The sequence below is a fragment of the Camelina sativa genome, chromosome 9 (genome assembly GCF_000633955.1).
Source record: "Camelina sativa cultivar DH55 chromosome 9, Cs, whole genome shotgun sequence".
Taxonomy (NCBI): Eukaryota; Viridiplantae; Streptophyta; class Magnoliopsida; order Brassicales; family Brassicaceae; genus Camelina; species Camelina sativa.
This window is the reverse complement of record NC_025693.1, coordinates 37,961,680-37,973,034: the sequence shown is the minus strand read 5'-3', so window position 1 is coordinate 37,973,034 and position 11,355 is coordinate 37,961,680. Positions and strand designations below refer to the sequence as shown.

General features: G+C 34.7%; 4 protein-coding genes across 9 annotated transcripts in view; 2 read left to right on the top strand and 2 right to left on the bottom strand.

The window, feature by feature from the left end:
* Nucleotides 1-986, bottom strand: part of LOC104714814 — a 2,110-nt gene extending 1,124 nt beyond the window's left edge. The window contains exon 1 of one of the 4 annotated variants that reach the window (XM_010432285.2): nucleotides 229-986. In XM_010432285.2, the coding sequence (XP_010430587.1) occupies nucleotides 229-856 (628 nt within the window). In that variant the 5' untranslated portion in view covers nucleotides 857-986. Of the gene's footprint in view, nucleotides 1-9 lie in introns of all 4 variants that reach the window. The other 3 variants (XM_019229704.1, XM_019229706.1, XM_019229705.1) reach the window with 3 other exon arrangements.
* LOC104714813 (mediator-associated protein 3-like) lies at nucleotides 1,382-2,227 on the bottom strand. Its single transcript, XM_010432283.2, has one exon. The coding sequence runs from the start codon at nucleotides 1,981-1,983 to the stop codon at nucleotides 1,549-1,551; it is 435 nt and encodes a 144-aa protein (XP_010430585.1). The 5' UTR covers nucleotides 1,984-2,227; the 3' UTR covers nucleotides 1,382-1,548.
* Nucleotides 4,173-6,652, top strand: LOC104714812 (calcineurin B-like protein 8). 3 transcript variants are annotated; one of them, XM_010432280.2, is made up of 9 exons: nucleotides 4,173-4,305; nucleotides 4,777-4,916; nucleotides 5,113-5,195; nucleotides 5,340-5,399; nucleotides 5,680-5,788; nucleotides 5,921-5,973; nucleotides 6,055-6,135; nucleotides 6,224-6,336; nucleotides 6,461-6,652. In XM_010432280.2, exons 2-9 carry the CDS (start codon nucleotides 4,826-4,828, stop codon nucleotides 6,513-6,515), a joined length of 645 nt encoding a protein of 214 aa, XP_010430582.1. In that variant the 5' UTR covers nucleotides 4,173-4,305; nucleotides 4,777-4,825; the 3' UTR covers nucleotides 6,516-6,652. The 3 variants fall into 3 exon arrangements, with proteins under 3 accessions (XP_010430582.1, XP_010430583.1, XP_010430584.1); XM_010432281.2 differs by having other exon boundaries at nucleotides 4,774-4,916; XM_010432282.2 differs by lacking the exon at nucleotides 5,340-5,399.
* LOC104714811 (phosphatidylinositol 4-kinase gamma 2) lies at nucleotides 8,661-10,976 on the top strand. Its single transcript, XM_010432279.1, has 2 exons — nucleotides 8,661-10,380; nucleotides 10,467-10,976. The coding sequence occupies exons 1-2, from the start codon at nucleotides 9,073-9,075 to the stop codon at nucleotides 10,842-10,844; spliced, it is 1,686 nt and encodes a 561-aa protein (XP_010430581.1). The 5' UTR covers nucleotides 8,661-9,072; the 3' UTR covers nucleotides 10,845-10,976.

Here is an 11,355-nt window from a genome sequence, read left to right as displayed (position 1 = left end):
CCGCAGCTCCTCCCAAGTACCTCCCTTTCACAAACACTCTCGGCGGCGCCACAGTGGCTTCGTCTTGAAGAAGCTCTTTAAGCTCGCTCAACACTCCGGCATCTAAAGCCACGTCCCTCTCGTCCACCACCACTCCTTGCTGCTCCATGATGGCCCTCACACGCATGCAATCTTCGTACGTGCGACGCACTCCTTGCAAGGACGTCGTGTAGACCACCAAACCTTCACCTCCTCCCGGCGGACACTTCTCCGGGAACTCCCTAAGTGGGTCCCAGTTCATCACCGGTTTCTTGTTCCCTTCTTTCTCCCTCCGTTCTCTGTCTCTCTTGACGAATATGTTCTCCTTCACTGACCTAGGCCCTGAGTAGGACGACTGAGTCGACTCCGTCCTATCTTCTGACTCGGGTTTTAACTTGGACATAGACTCGGTTCTCTTAAGCTTGACCACCGTCGTAGGGATTTGTGCGGCGATGCTTCTTTTGGCCTTCGCTTCAAGCTCGTCCAATGTGTGGAAGGATGCGCTCTTCCGCGGAAGCCGCCGTGGAGGAGTGGCTGGAGGTTTAACGGAGACCTCTTCCGGTGGTTTAGCGGCGGCGGGTTTAAGTTTAGTTTCTAAAGATTTGCTGACCTCATCCCACGTTTTAGGAGCGTCATCTTCGTCATCATCCTCGAGAGTGTCTGGGACCTTGGCTGGCACGGCGGCGTATGGCGGTTTCTCATCATCTTCTTCTTGTTCGAGTTTTAGCCATGGCTCTTGGATGGCGTTGACATCAAACACCGCAAAACTAGAAGGCGGTGGTTTGTAGATGTCGGCGACGACGTTGGCTTTGGCTTGCTTGGACGATGCACAACCCATTTTAATCTTATCAAACTGTGTATTTAGTTTTCTTTGGATGCGTGTTTGTGTTTATTATTATATTGTATGAAGAAAATATGATGGGGTAGCAAATTGTGTGGTCTTAGACGACCCTTCTCTTATCTAAATATTAGTATTATTTTTTTTGTATTCTTCCTATAATGATGATGAGTTACGTTTTAAGCATATTATAGAATTGTGGATTAATTTGGTGTCGATGAATAAAAAGGTCGATTGTAATGAGAATTACTTAAGACAGACGAGCACCACAAAGTGTACTTGTGGCTTCAGTGTAAGATACGTGGTGTGAGTCAATCTAGATTCTTGACAATCAATCTTCATAAAATGTCTCTCGTAAAATGCAAATAATGTCACAATCTCTCTAAGCTACCAAAGAAAGAACTGAAAATGTCATTATCATTTGCTATAGGAAAACAATGCATTTTCATAACACTTTGATATAGTATCAGTGTCTCACCATAATCACAACCAAGAAAGAAAGCAAATTAATTTGAAGTGTCAATATGAAGGATTGTTAGAAAGGTTATTGCATTTTGAATAACAGAAATACTCAAAGATGATGATGATATAGACTATAGAGGTCCAAATAGTAATAAGCTATATATCGAAGGATCATCATCATGTTAGACAACTTGATACACTTTGGGGTTATTGCATCAATCAAGCCTACTCTACTTCACTAGAGAAGCAGTAGCTGTTGTCTCTTCTTCTTCTTCTTCTTCTTCTTCTTCTTCTTCTTCTTCCACCACCTTCTTTGTTTTCTTCTTCTTCTTCTTCTTTCTCTTTTTCTTCGTCGTGGTTGTTGTTTTCTCGGTTGTTACTCCATCGACATCTTCTACAATCTGAGTATGAAGCTTTCCCATCTCAGTCTCAATCTTCGTAATCGCCTTCTCGATGAAACTATCGACGGCTTCTCTCACGATGAGCTTGTACGGATCTCGCGAAAGATCGAGATCCAACTCAGATGAAGCTTCTTCCCGGGCCTTGATCTCTGTGATCTCAAGTAAGCTCGAACGTTTCAGGATCTTCTTCACTGTTTCCTTGATCTTCTTCTTCAGATCCTTATCGATCACCACTTCTCTCGCTGCTGCTTCTTCTTCCTCCATTGATTTTTTTTTTTGGATGGAGACGGCCGGGCAAAGGAAGGATCGACGAAGATGAGGGTTTCGGAGAGAAGACAACAAAATTCAAAAAACCTTGTCTTAATGGGCCGAATAATGGGCCTAAAATATATGTTCAAGCCTACTAAATTTCTTAATACACTGAAATAATCCAAAGGAGGATTCTTCAAAAAAATTTGTATGTAGGAGGTGCGTTTGTGTTTTCTATTATGGGATTCGGGTGTGTTATACTGTTATCTACGAATTGAGAGTTTGTTTTCTGATCGATCTACGAATTGAGACTATGTTTTCTGATCGATCTACGAATTGAGACTATGTTTTACCAAAATCCAACTTTGGGCCTAACAAAACACTCTCTCTGATATTAAATGGGCCTAAAACAAACAGAGAATTAACGAGGTTAATAAATTTTGGCCGACTACTGCACAAAAACTCCCACTTAATTAATTATTATTATTTTTGACAAAAAAAAAAAATATAATTATTATAAATTGCTTCTCTTCTCTAGGAAATTACCAAAGATAATGGTTAAATAACAAATTAACATTATACAGTAAACTTAAATATTGAATTTTATTATATCTTCATTTTGATTGAGTATTTTATCTTTTTAAAATTTAATAATGTCTGTTCGTTTTTATAAAAATAATTAAATTGTATAAGTATTTGATATTTTTATCTTTAATGACTATTCTTAATTTCTTTTCTCAAACATATATTTGTAATGACATTCTAATGTAATAAATTATCCTTCATAAAGTTTTATTTATTAGAAATGTACTTGTCAAATAGTATTATTAGGAAATGATAGGTTAAACATAAACTTAAAAATGCGAGAAGAAAATGCAATTTTAAAACAAAAATAAAAAGGAATGATCCTAGCTATAGGTATTTAATTTGTGTAATTATCATTTTGTTTATCTCCTTTTCTCTTCCAATCATCTTGATCAGAGAGTATATATATATATATATATATATATGTTTAAAGATCCTTTTGATGCTGATTAATTTTACATATTAATTTATTTAGTCATGTCTGTGACCTTCAACTAAGATGATTATATACTGTCGATACTAGGATACTCGCGCTTATAGTACACTAGGATGCGAGCGCTTATAGTAGGGTTTTGCCAAGCGCCCGATTTGCTACAGTAAACCAATATCGGTTCGGCTCTCTGCATAACCCTAGCGGTTCGGATGCACAAATTATTAAAAAAAAGTTGCCATGCACGAACCTTAATTATCAAACTGTTAGCTGAGCAAAACGAGTATACTTTATCTCAAAATATCTACATAACGACAACAAAATTCAAAAACCTTGTCTTAATGGGCCGAGTAATGGGCCTAAAATATATGTTCAAGCCTACTAAATGTCTTAATACACTGAAATAATCCAATCAAAAAATTTGTATGTGGGAGACTGGGAGGTGCGTTTGTGTTTTCTACGATGGGATTGGGGTGTGTTATACTGCTATCTAGTCTCTACGAATGAGACTTTTCTGATCGATCTAGCTCTGTGGTTTATTCGATTGGTAGAATAATATAACGATTAAATAATAAATTAACATTATACAGTAAACTTAAATATTACTTTTTATTATATCTTCATTTTGTCTCTTCGTTTTTATAAAAAAATAATTAATATTTTAATGACTATTATTAATTTGTTTTCTCAAACATAGATTTGTAAATGATATTCTAATGTAAGAAACTATCCATCATAAAGTTATATTAGAAATGTACTTTCCAATATTATTAGGAAAGCATAGGTTTTGCTTATAATAAACTTTAAAAAAAAAAAAAAAAAAAAAGTGAGAAGGAAATGCAATTTTAAAACAAAAATGAAAGGGAATGATCCTAGGTATAGGTATTTAATTTGTGTAATTATCATTTTGTTTATCTCCTTATCTCTCTTCCAATCATTTTGATCAGAGAGTATATATATATGTTTAAATGTCCTTTTGATGCTGATTAATTTTACATATTAATTTATTTAGTCACCTGTTTATGTAATGTACTGCTACAAACTTTCGTTATTAACAATATATCTTTATGGGTCAAATCGAAAATCGTACAGTCACCACCTTTTTATTATTTTAAAAAATGATTGTTGAATTTCAATAAAGTATTACTTAGATTAACAACAAACAATACATGTATATAATTTTGATAGAGAAGCAAAACCTTTTTTGTTGTCCGCCGATCACAATCATCATTGAAATTTAGAGTCTTGTCAAACACAGGAAATTAATGAAACAACAACAACTCTGAAATCCAAACCAGTTGGTGGTACACAACATCATCCAGGTATCATTCTCTTTTGATTTTCTGTTTTCTATATGTAAATAGAGATCTCTCTACATAGATATACCGGTTTCAACAAATTCGTTTTCTTGTCTTAGCAAAAAGATCTTGACTTTGTAGACTTATTTTGATCTTGACATATATACGATTATATCAAAAATAAATGGGGGAAACTTTCCAGAGTTTTGTTACTTAATGATAGGAGGTTTGACCATCTTCTTAGTTCAACTTTCAAACATGTTTTCGTGTTCTTCCTAATTCTTGCATGTCTCATCATGTTCTTGATTCGTTGATCGTGATTTTGAACATATATAAAATATGATCAGAGATCATAAATCTCTCTTTAAATTTGTTATATTTATAATGATCATTTCTTTTCTGTTATATTTATAATCTGAACGGATCATTGATACAAAGATTAAGATCGGGAGTCTGAAACTTGTTTTGTTTTTTTGGTTTTGCTTATTTTAGCAGAACAATAAATTGTAATTCTATTACGTACCAAACCAAAAGTTATTGAAAAATGTTGGCATTCGTGAAATGCTTCTCGTTGAAGCGAACAAAGCATCCTCGTGGATATGAGGATCCTCATGTCCTTGCATCCGAAACTCCCTGTAAGTCAAAACAAGAATTAACCTCACAAAATTCTCCTAATTTGAATTAAAAAAAAGACTAATTAATTAAGAAAAGATAAAGACTATTTAATAGAGAGAGACGACACACCCAATGACAATTAACGACTATGAGCTGTAAAATAGATCTATATATATATATATATGAAGCAATATATAATATGAATTATCTATGCAGTTACGGTGAATGAGATAGAGGCTTTACACAATTTGTTCAAGAAGCTTAGTACATCCATTATCGATGATGGTCTTATCCATAAGGTAATTACATTTGTTTTCTTGATGGTTCTTTTTAAAAAAAAATTATAGAAAGCTAGTAGATTAAATAAAACAAATCACACTTTTAATTTGGGATTTAATTTGCATCTTAATTAAACGAACTAATAATGAATATTTGATGAGCAGGAAGAGCTTCTTCTGGCTTTGTTCAGAAACAGCAGTATGCAAAATCTATTTGCGGACAGGGTTCGTATATCTATTCCATATATACTTGCATCTTAACATATTTAATTTTGGGTTGTTATATATCCTTGGTTAGTTATTGGAGGATCGGAGTACTTTTTACTTTCAATGTAACGACAAGTAAAAAAAAAAAAAAAAAAGNTCTTAACATATTTAATTTTGGGTTGTTATATATCCTTGGTTAGTTATTGGAGGATCGGAGTACTTTTTACTTTCAATGTAACGACAAAAAAAAAAAAAAAAAGTGGTTTAATTAGAGATAGTGGTGGTGGTGGTGGTGCAGGTGTTTTATATGTTTGATAGGAAACGAAACGGTGTGATTGAGTTTGGAGAATTTGTTCGTTCCCTTAGCATCTTCCATCCATACACTCCCGAACATGAAAAGTCCGCATGTACGTAACGTACTTATATTAATTATTAGGATCATGAAAATATACGTTTTTATGTGCGTATCTAAGAGATCAAGTACTTACATACGGGTTTTTTACTAAATAGATTACGTATGTATGTTGTAAAAACTGTAGTTATGTTCAAGCTTTTTGACCTCCATGGAACCGGCTTCATCCAGCCCCATGAGGTACTGATAAAATGCTATACATCTCATAAATTGGTATAATATATAAAAGTGATGTATGTATGCTGTATGCATATAAAATAGTTGAAGAAGATGGTGGGCGCACTACTAGGTGAAACAGACTTAGAAATATCGGAAGAATCTATTGAAGCTATCGTGGAACAGGTCCTAAATATTTTCATCTATTTTGCAACATTAATATATATTCCTATTTATTAATTATCTCATGCTAAATTTGTTACCAACGTAACAGACGATGCTCGAGGTTGATACAAACAAAGATGGGAAGATCGATGAAGAAGAGTGGAAAGAGCTCATCGCTAAGAATCCTTCAATCCTCAAGAACATGACTCTACCTTACCTCAAGTATACTATATTTAGCTGTTCACTTTTTTATTTCAAACTTTTTTTTTTTTTTTTTTTATCTTTCTTGTTATTGATAACTTACGTCGTCGTCACTTTTTTTTTTTATATATAATGATTTTTCTAGGGAAGTGACATTAGCATTTCCAAGCTTTGTACTCGACTCCGAAGTAGAAGACTAGATGAGAGGATACCTTCGGATCAAGTACAAGTCTGAAACTGATTTTACAAATTTTTACTATCATGCATATGTTTCACGTTCGTTTTAGTTATTACTGTTGTTGATATCGATTCAATTCGAAGGGAATTTTACATTGAATTTTAAATCTGGGTAACCCAAACCGTTATAATATTAAACCGATCGGTAACACAATGCCGGCCGGGGGTCTCTAGTTTAAGTGTATGGTCCGATTCAAAAATTGTCCTACTTTTGATCGTGAGCGAATGACCTGAGGACACGTGACAAAAGATGGCCACACTCGTAACGGTCACTGGTTGAGTGCGCAACGGCTATGGAGGAGCCACCCACCAGTGCAACTAAAAGCCACCGGCCATACTAGAAATTTTCAACAACTCATTTATATTAATTAATTTAGGGAAGCTTTAGATGCTGCTATTTGGTTTTATAAAATCGAATTATATTTAAGTTTTTGAATGAAATTTGATTTAGATTAACTGGTTATACTTGGTCATACGTCAGACTAAAGAATTTGGACACAACTAAGTAAACCGATAATTTTGAGGATTTTTTTAAGGATAAGAAATCAGTATAATTTTAAGCCAAGGATATATAGATGCATGAACTAGTAATGGAATCTTGTCGAAAGAAACGTTATGTATCTTTAAATATTTTTTTATTATTGTTATGATGACTCACTTTCCTTTGAACCTTCTTTCGTGGTACATACAGCAATTGTTGTTGTAACGTTCACCATCATTACTAATGAAAAAAATCCTATAAAAGTTGTTATTATACTTATATACATATACATATATATCATAATATACAAAACTATTTAAATATTATTTGTGAATTGTGATTCATGGTGATATATTTTCATAGAGAATTAGCATGTCATTATGTTAGTGGTGTATACAATAATAATTCAAAGCTATAAGTTGAAAGAAAATTACGTTTAATTTCTTGAATGGTTAAACTTAAACAGAACTCGTTTTAATTTATTTTATATTGATAAAAACAGGAGAAGGATTCTACGAACCTAGCGGCTACATTATATGACTCATTAGTATTCATATACCCCCTCTGTCTCAGGAAGATTGATGTTTTGAGACTTTCACACATATTAAGAAAATTTTTAGTTTTTCTTTGTAAATTAAGTTATAATTACTTTTTTGGTAGAGAGAGAAAATATAAACCAATAACAATTCAAAAATTTAAATATTTTAAATGATTAGTTCTTGAAGTTTACAAAACATCAATCTTTGTGGGACAAAAATATATCCCAAAACATCAATCTTTGTGAGACAGGGGGAGTAATGTATTTAGATATTTTATTTAAATGATTGTATTAGTATAAAACTATGTAATGAAATGATGATTTAGGTTTTTGAGACATGATTTTATTTTTATTTTTTGGTAGAGGAAAGAGAGGACCCAAGAACCATGTGCAACGGCAATAATCTCGGTTTTCCAGACCAGTTCAAAGTTTCCCTGAAAAAGTTAAAAATGTTTCCAGTTAATTTAATTACATTGCTTAACAAAAAAAATGATTAATCACTTTAATTGAATGTTTTTAGATTGATTTTTGTTTCCTTATACAAAGAATCACACGTGGCAAGATATTATTTGGAAGAATGACTCACGATAACGTCGTCGTTAGCCTGCAAAACCCCAAAAGCCACGTCAATATTCCCGTTAATTCGATGACGGCATCATCACCACGTTACATCCGTTAATCAGATAAGAACGGATTCATTAATTAATAATATAGTTTATCTTAATATTATCTTAAAAATTGTAAAATGGTAATACTTAAGTTATAAACTTATAAACACTACTACATATCTTAGAAATTAAGATAAGACATATCAACTCACAATTTGCGCGTATTAATTTTGAGAAATTTAAACTAAAAAGGAATGTAATTTATATAGAATACATATTTTTTAAAAAAGGTAAAGGGAATATTAGTATTATTATTGGAAGGCTTTTTATTTTTTTTAAAAGAAAGAAAGAAAGTAAACGGTCGTGAATGTGAAAAATTAACGGCGTTAATGATAAATACAAAAAAAAAAAAAACAAAAATCAGGAAAAAAGGCTTTAAAGGAGCGAGCGCGTCTTCTTCTATTTAAAGAAACAGCTTTCCTCTTCTTCTTCTATTGATCCAAATCTTCTCTTTGTTCCTTCCGTTGATTCTGTTCTCAAGAAAATCAAAAACACATCTATAGATCATCCATTTCGAGAAATTGATGGCTTTTTGTTGGTTTCTATTAATCTTCGTTTCCGATTTTTAGATCGTTTCTGGAATTTTCTGGGTTTTATTTTATTTTAATTTTGCTAATGAGTTTATCATAGATAGGTTCGTCCTTGTTTGTTTCGTCTCCTTTTTTAGGGTTCGGGGGGGAGGGAGGTTTGATTTAGTTTTTTGGTTTTTTGGAACTTCCGAAATCGATTTAGTTCCATGGAAGGGTGTCTCTTGTTGATACCCGTACGACAAGAAGTAGAATAGAGAGAGAGAGCTATTTTAGGGTTTTTTTTTTTATTTATTCAAATAGGAAATGTCAGTAGCTGAAGTTGCTTTGAGTCCGATTCATAGAGAAGGATCGGGTTTTGCTTTTGCTCACCAACAACATTCAAAGCAGCAGCACTACTCTGCTGTCAAATCTGTTTTGGTCTTCCTTAGCATCTCTGGTTCTACGATGCCTATGCTCATCTTGGAGTCTGATTCCATCGCCGAGGTCAAACTTAGGATCCAGACTTGTAATGGTTTTAGGGTTAAAAGACAGAAACTTGTTTTCAGTGGTCGAGAGCTCGCTAGGAACGCCTCGCGCGTTAAGGACTATGGTGTCACTGGTGGTAGTGTCTTGCATTTGGTGCTTAAGCTCTATGATCCTTTGCTTGTCACTGTCATCACCACTTGCGGCAAGTTCTTTCAGTTTCATGTCGATCGTCGTAGGAATGTTGGGTATCTCAAGAAACGGATCTCTAAAGAGGGCAAAGGGTTTCCTGAGGTTGATGATCAGGAGATCTTGTTTCAAGGGGAGAAGCTTGATGACAGCAGAATCATTGATGGGATTTGCAAAGATGGTAGCAACTCTGTCATCCATTTGCTTGTTAACAAATCCGTGAAAGAAGCTTTTCATCTTCCTTCTCCTGTGATAAGAGAAGAAGATGCTTCTTCTGGTAAAAAAGACGTCTTTTTAGAGCCTCTTGTTCTTAACCCTGATGTGGAATTACCTAAGGTTCTCGAGGAGATGATTGGCCGCACGGTTGATGGGTTGAACAAAGGTAATCCACCTGTGAGATCAGCTGAAGGAACTGGAGGGACCTATCTGATGCAGGATTCTTCTGGTCTCAACTATGTATCTGTCTTCAAGCCCATGGATGAGGAACCAATGGCTGTCAACAATCCTCAGCAGCTTCCTGTGTCATCAGATGGTCAGGGATTGAAGAGAGGAACTAGAGTAGGAGAAGGGGCAACTAGAGAAGTTGCAGCTTACTTATTAGATCATCCAAAGAACGGACCAAGATCTTTGTCTAAAGAAGTTATGGGTTTTGCTGGTGTGCCACCAACTGCAATGGTCAGAAGCTCACACAAAGTGTATAACTATCCAAAGGGATTTAACGGTTCTGCTGTTACAGAGTATGCCAAAGTTGGTTCTTTGCAAATGTTCATGAAGAACAATGGAAGCTGCGAAGACATTGGCCCTGGAGCTTTTCCTGTTGAAGAAGTGCATAAAATCTGTGCCTTTGACATAAGAATGGCAAATGCAGATCGACATGCTGGAAACATATTGACCGGGAAAACTCAAGAAGGGAAAACTGTTCTAATTCCCATTGATCATGGCTATTGTCTGCCCGAGAATGTAAGTTCTGTCTTCACAACTTTTTTCAACATTGACCACTCCAATATATGTTCAAGTAGAACTAATTTATTGAAATGTGTTTGCAGTTTGAAGATTGCACATTTGAGTGGCTTTACTGGCCGCAAGCAAAACTCCCGTTTTCTGTAGACACTCTTGACTACATTAACTCTCTAGACTCCGAACAAGACATCGCGCTTCTGCAACACCATGGCTGGAATGTTCCTGAAGCTGTCTCACGCACACTACGTATCTCCACGATGCTGCTGAAGAAAGGCGTTGAAAGAAACCTAACGCCGTATCAAATAGGAAGCATAATGTGCAGAGAAACGGTGAACAAAGACTCGGCGATTGAAGAGATAGTGAGAGAAGCTCATAACTCGGTGTTGCCTGCGTCGAGTGAGGCTACGTTTCTTGAAGCAGTCTCTGTGGCCATGGATCGTCGCTTGGACGAGCTAACTAAGTAACCCTTTTTAAAGTACATAATCAAGTTGGTTTTACGGTATGTATGTATGTAATGTATCTATTATGTTGAGAAAAACGTTGATAGGCTCTTCTTGGATAATTTTTTTCTTCCATGAAAGAAGCCCTTTAAACTCTTGTGTTTTTTTTCCCTAAACCATAAATAAAACGTTGTTGTTTTTTGTTTGTAACTATTGTCAATTGTGCTGTTTGTGGTATGGAGCAGGAGGAGGATACACAAAGTAAGTAAGGAACCTATCTATCTACGGGCATTTGTGTCATTTTCTCTCTAGTGATATTTTCTTTTGCAAGTTGGATCCAACCGAAGTTACATAATTTGGCAGTGTGCTCTCTGATTCATGAGTCATGGAGTCTGACTTGTGTAGATTTTGTCTTTCCATTACATTAGATACTATAGGCTTCCAATTAATGAGCAAATCTCACTTAATATGGAACTTTAGACAATCTCACCCACTACATGTGGAAATATACATACACAAAAAAAAAAAAAAAAAA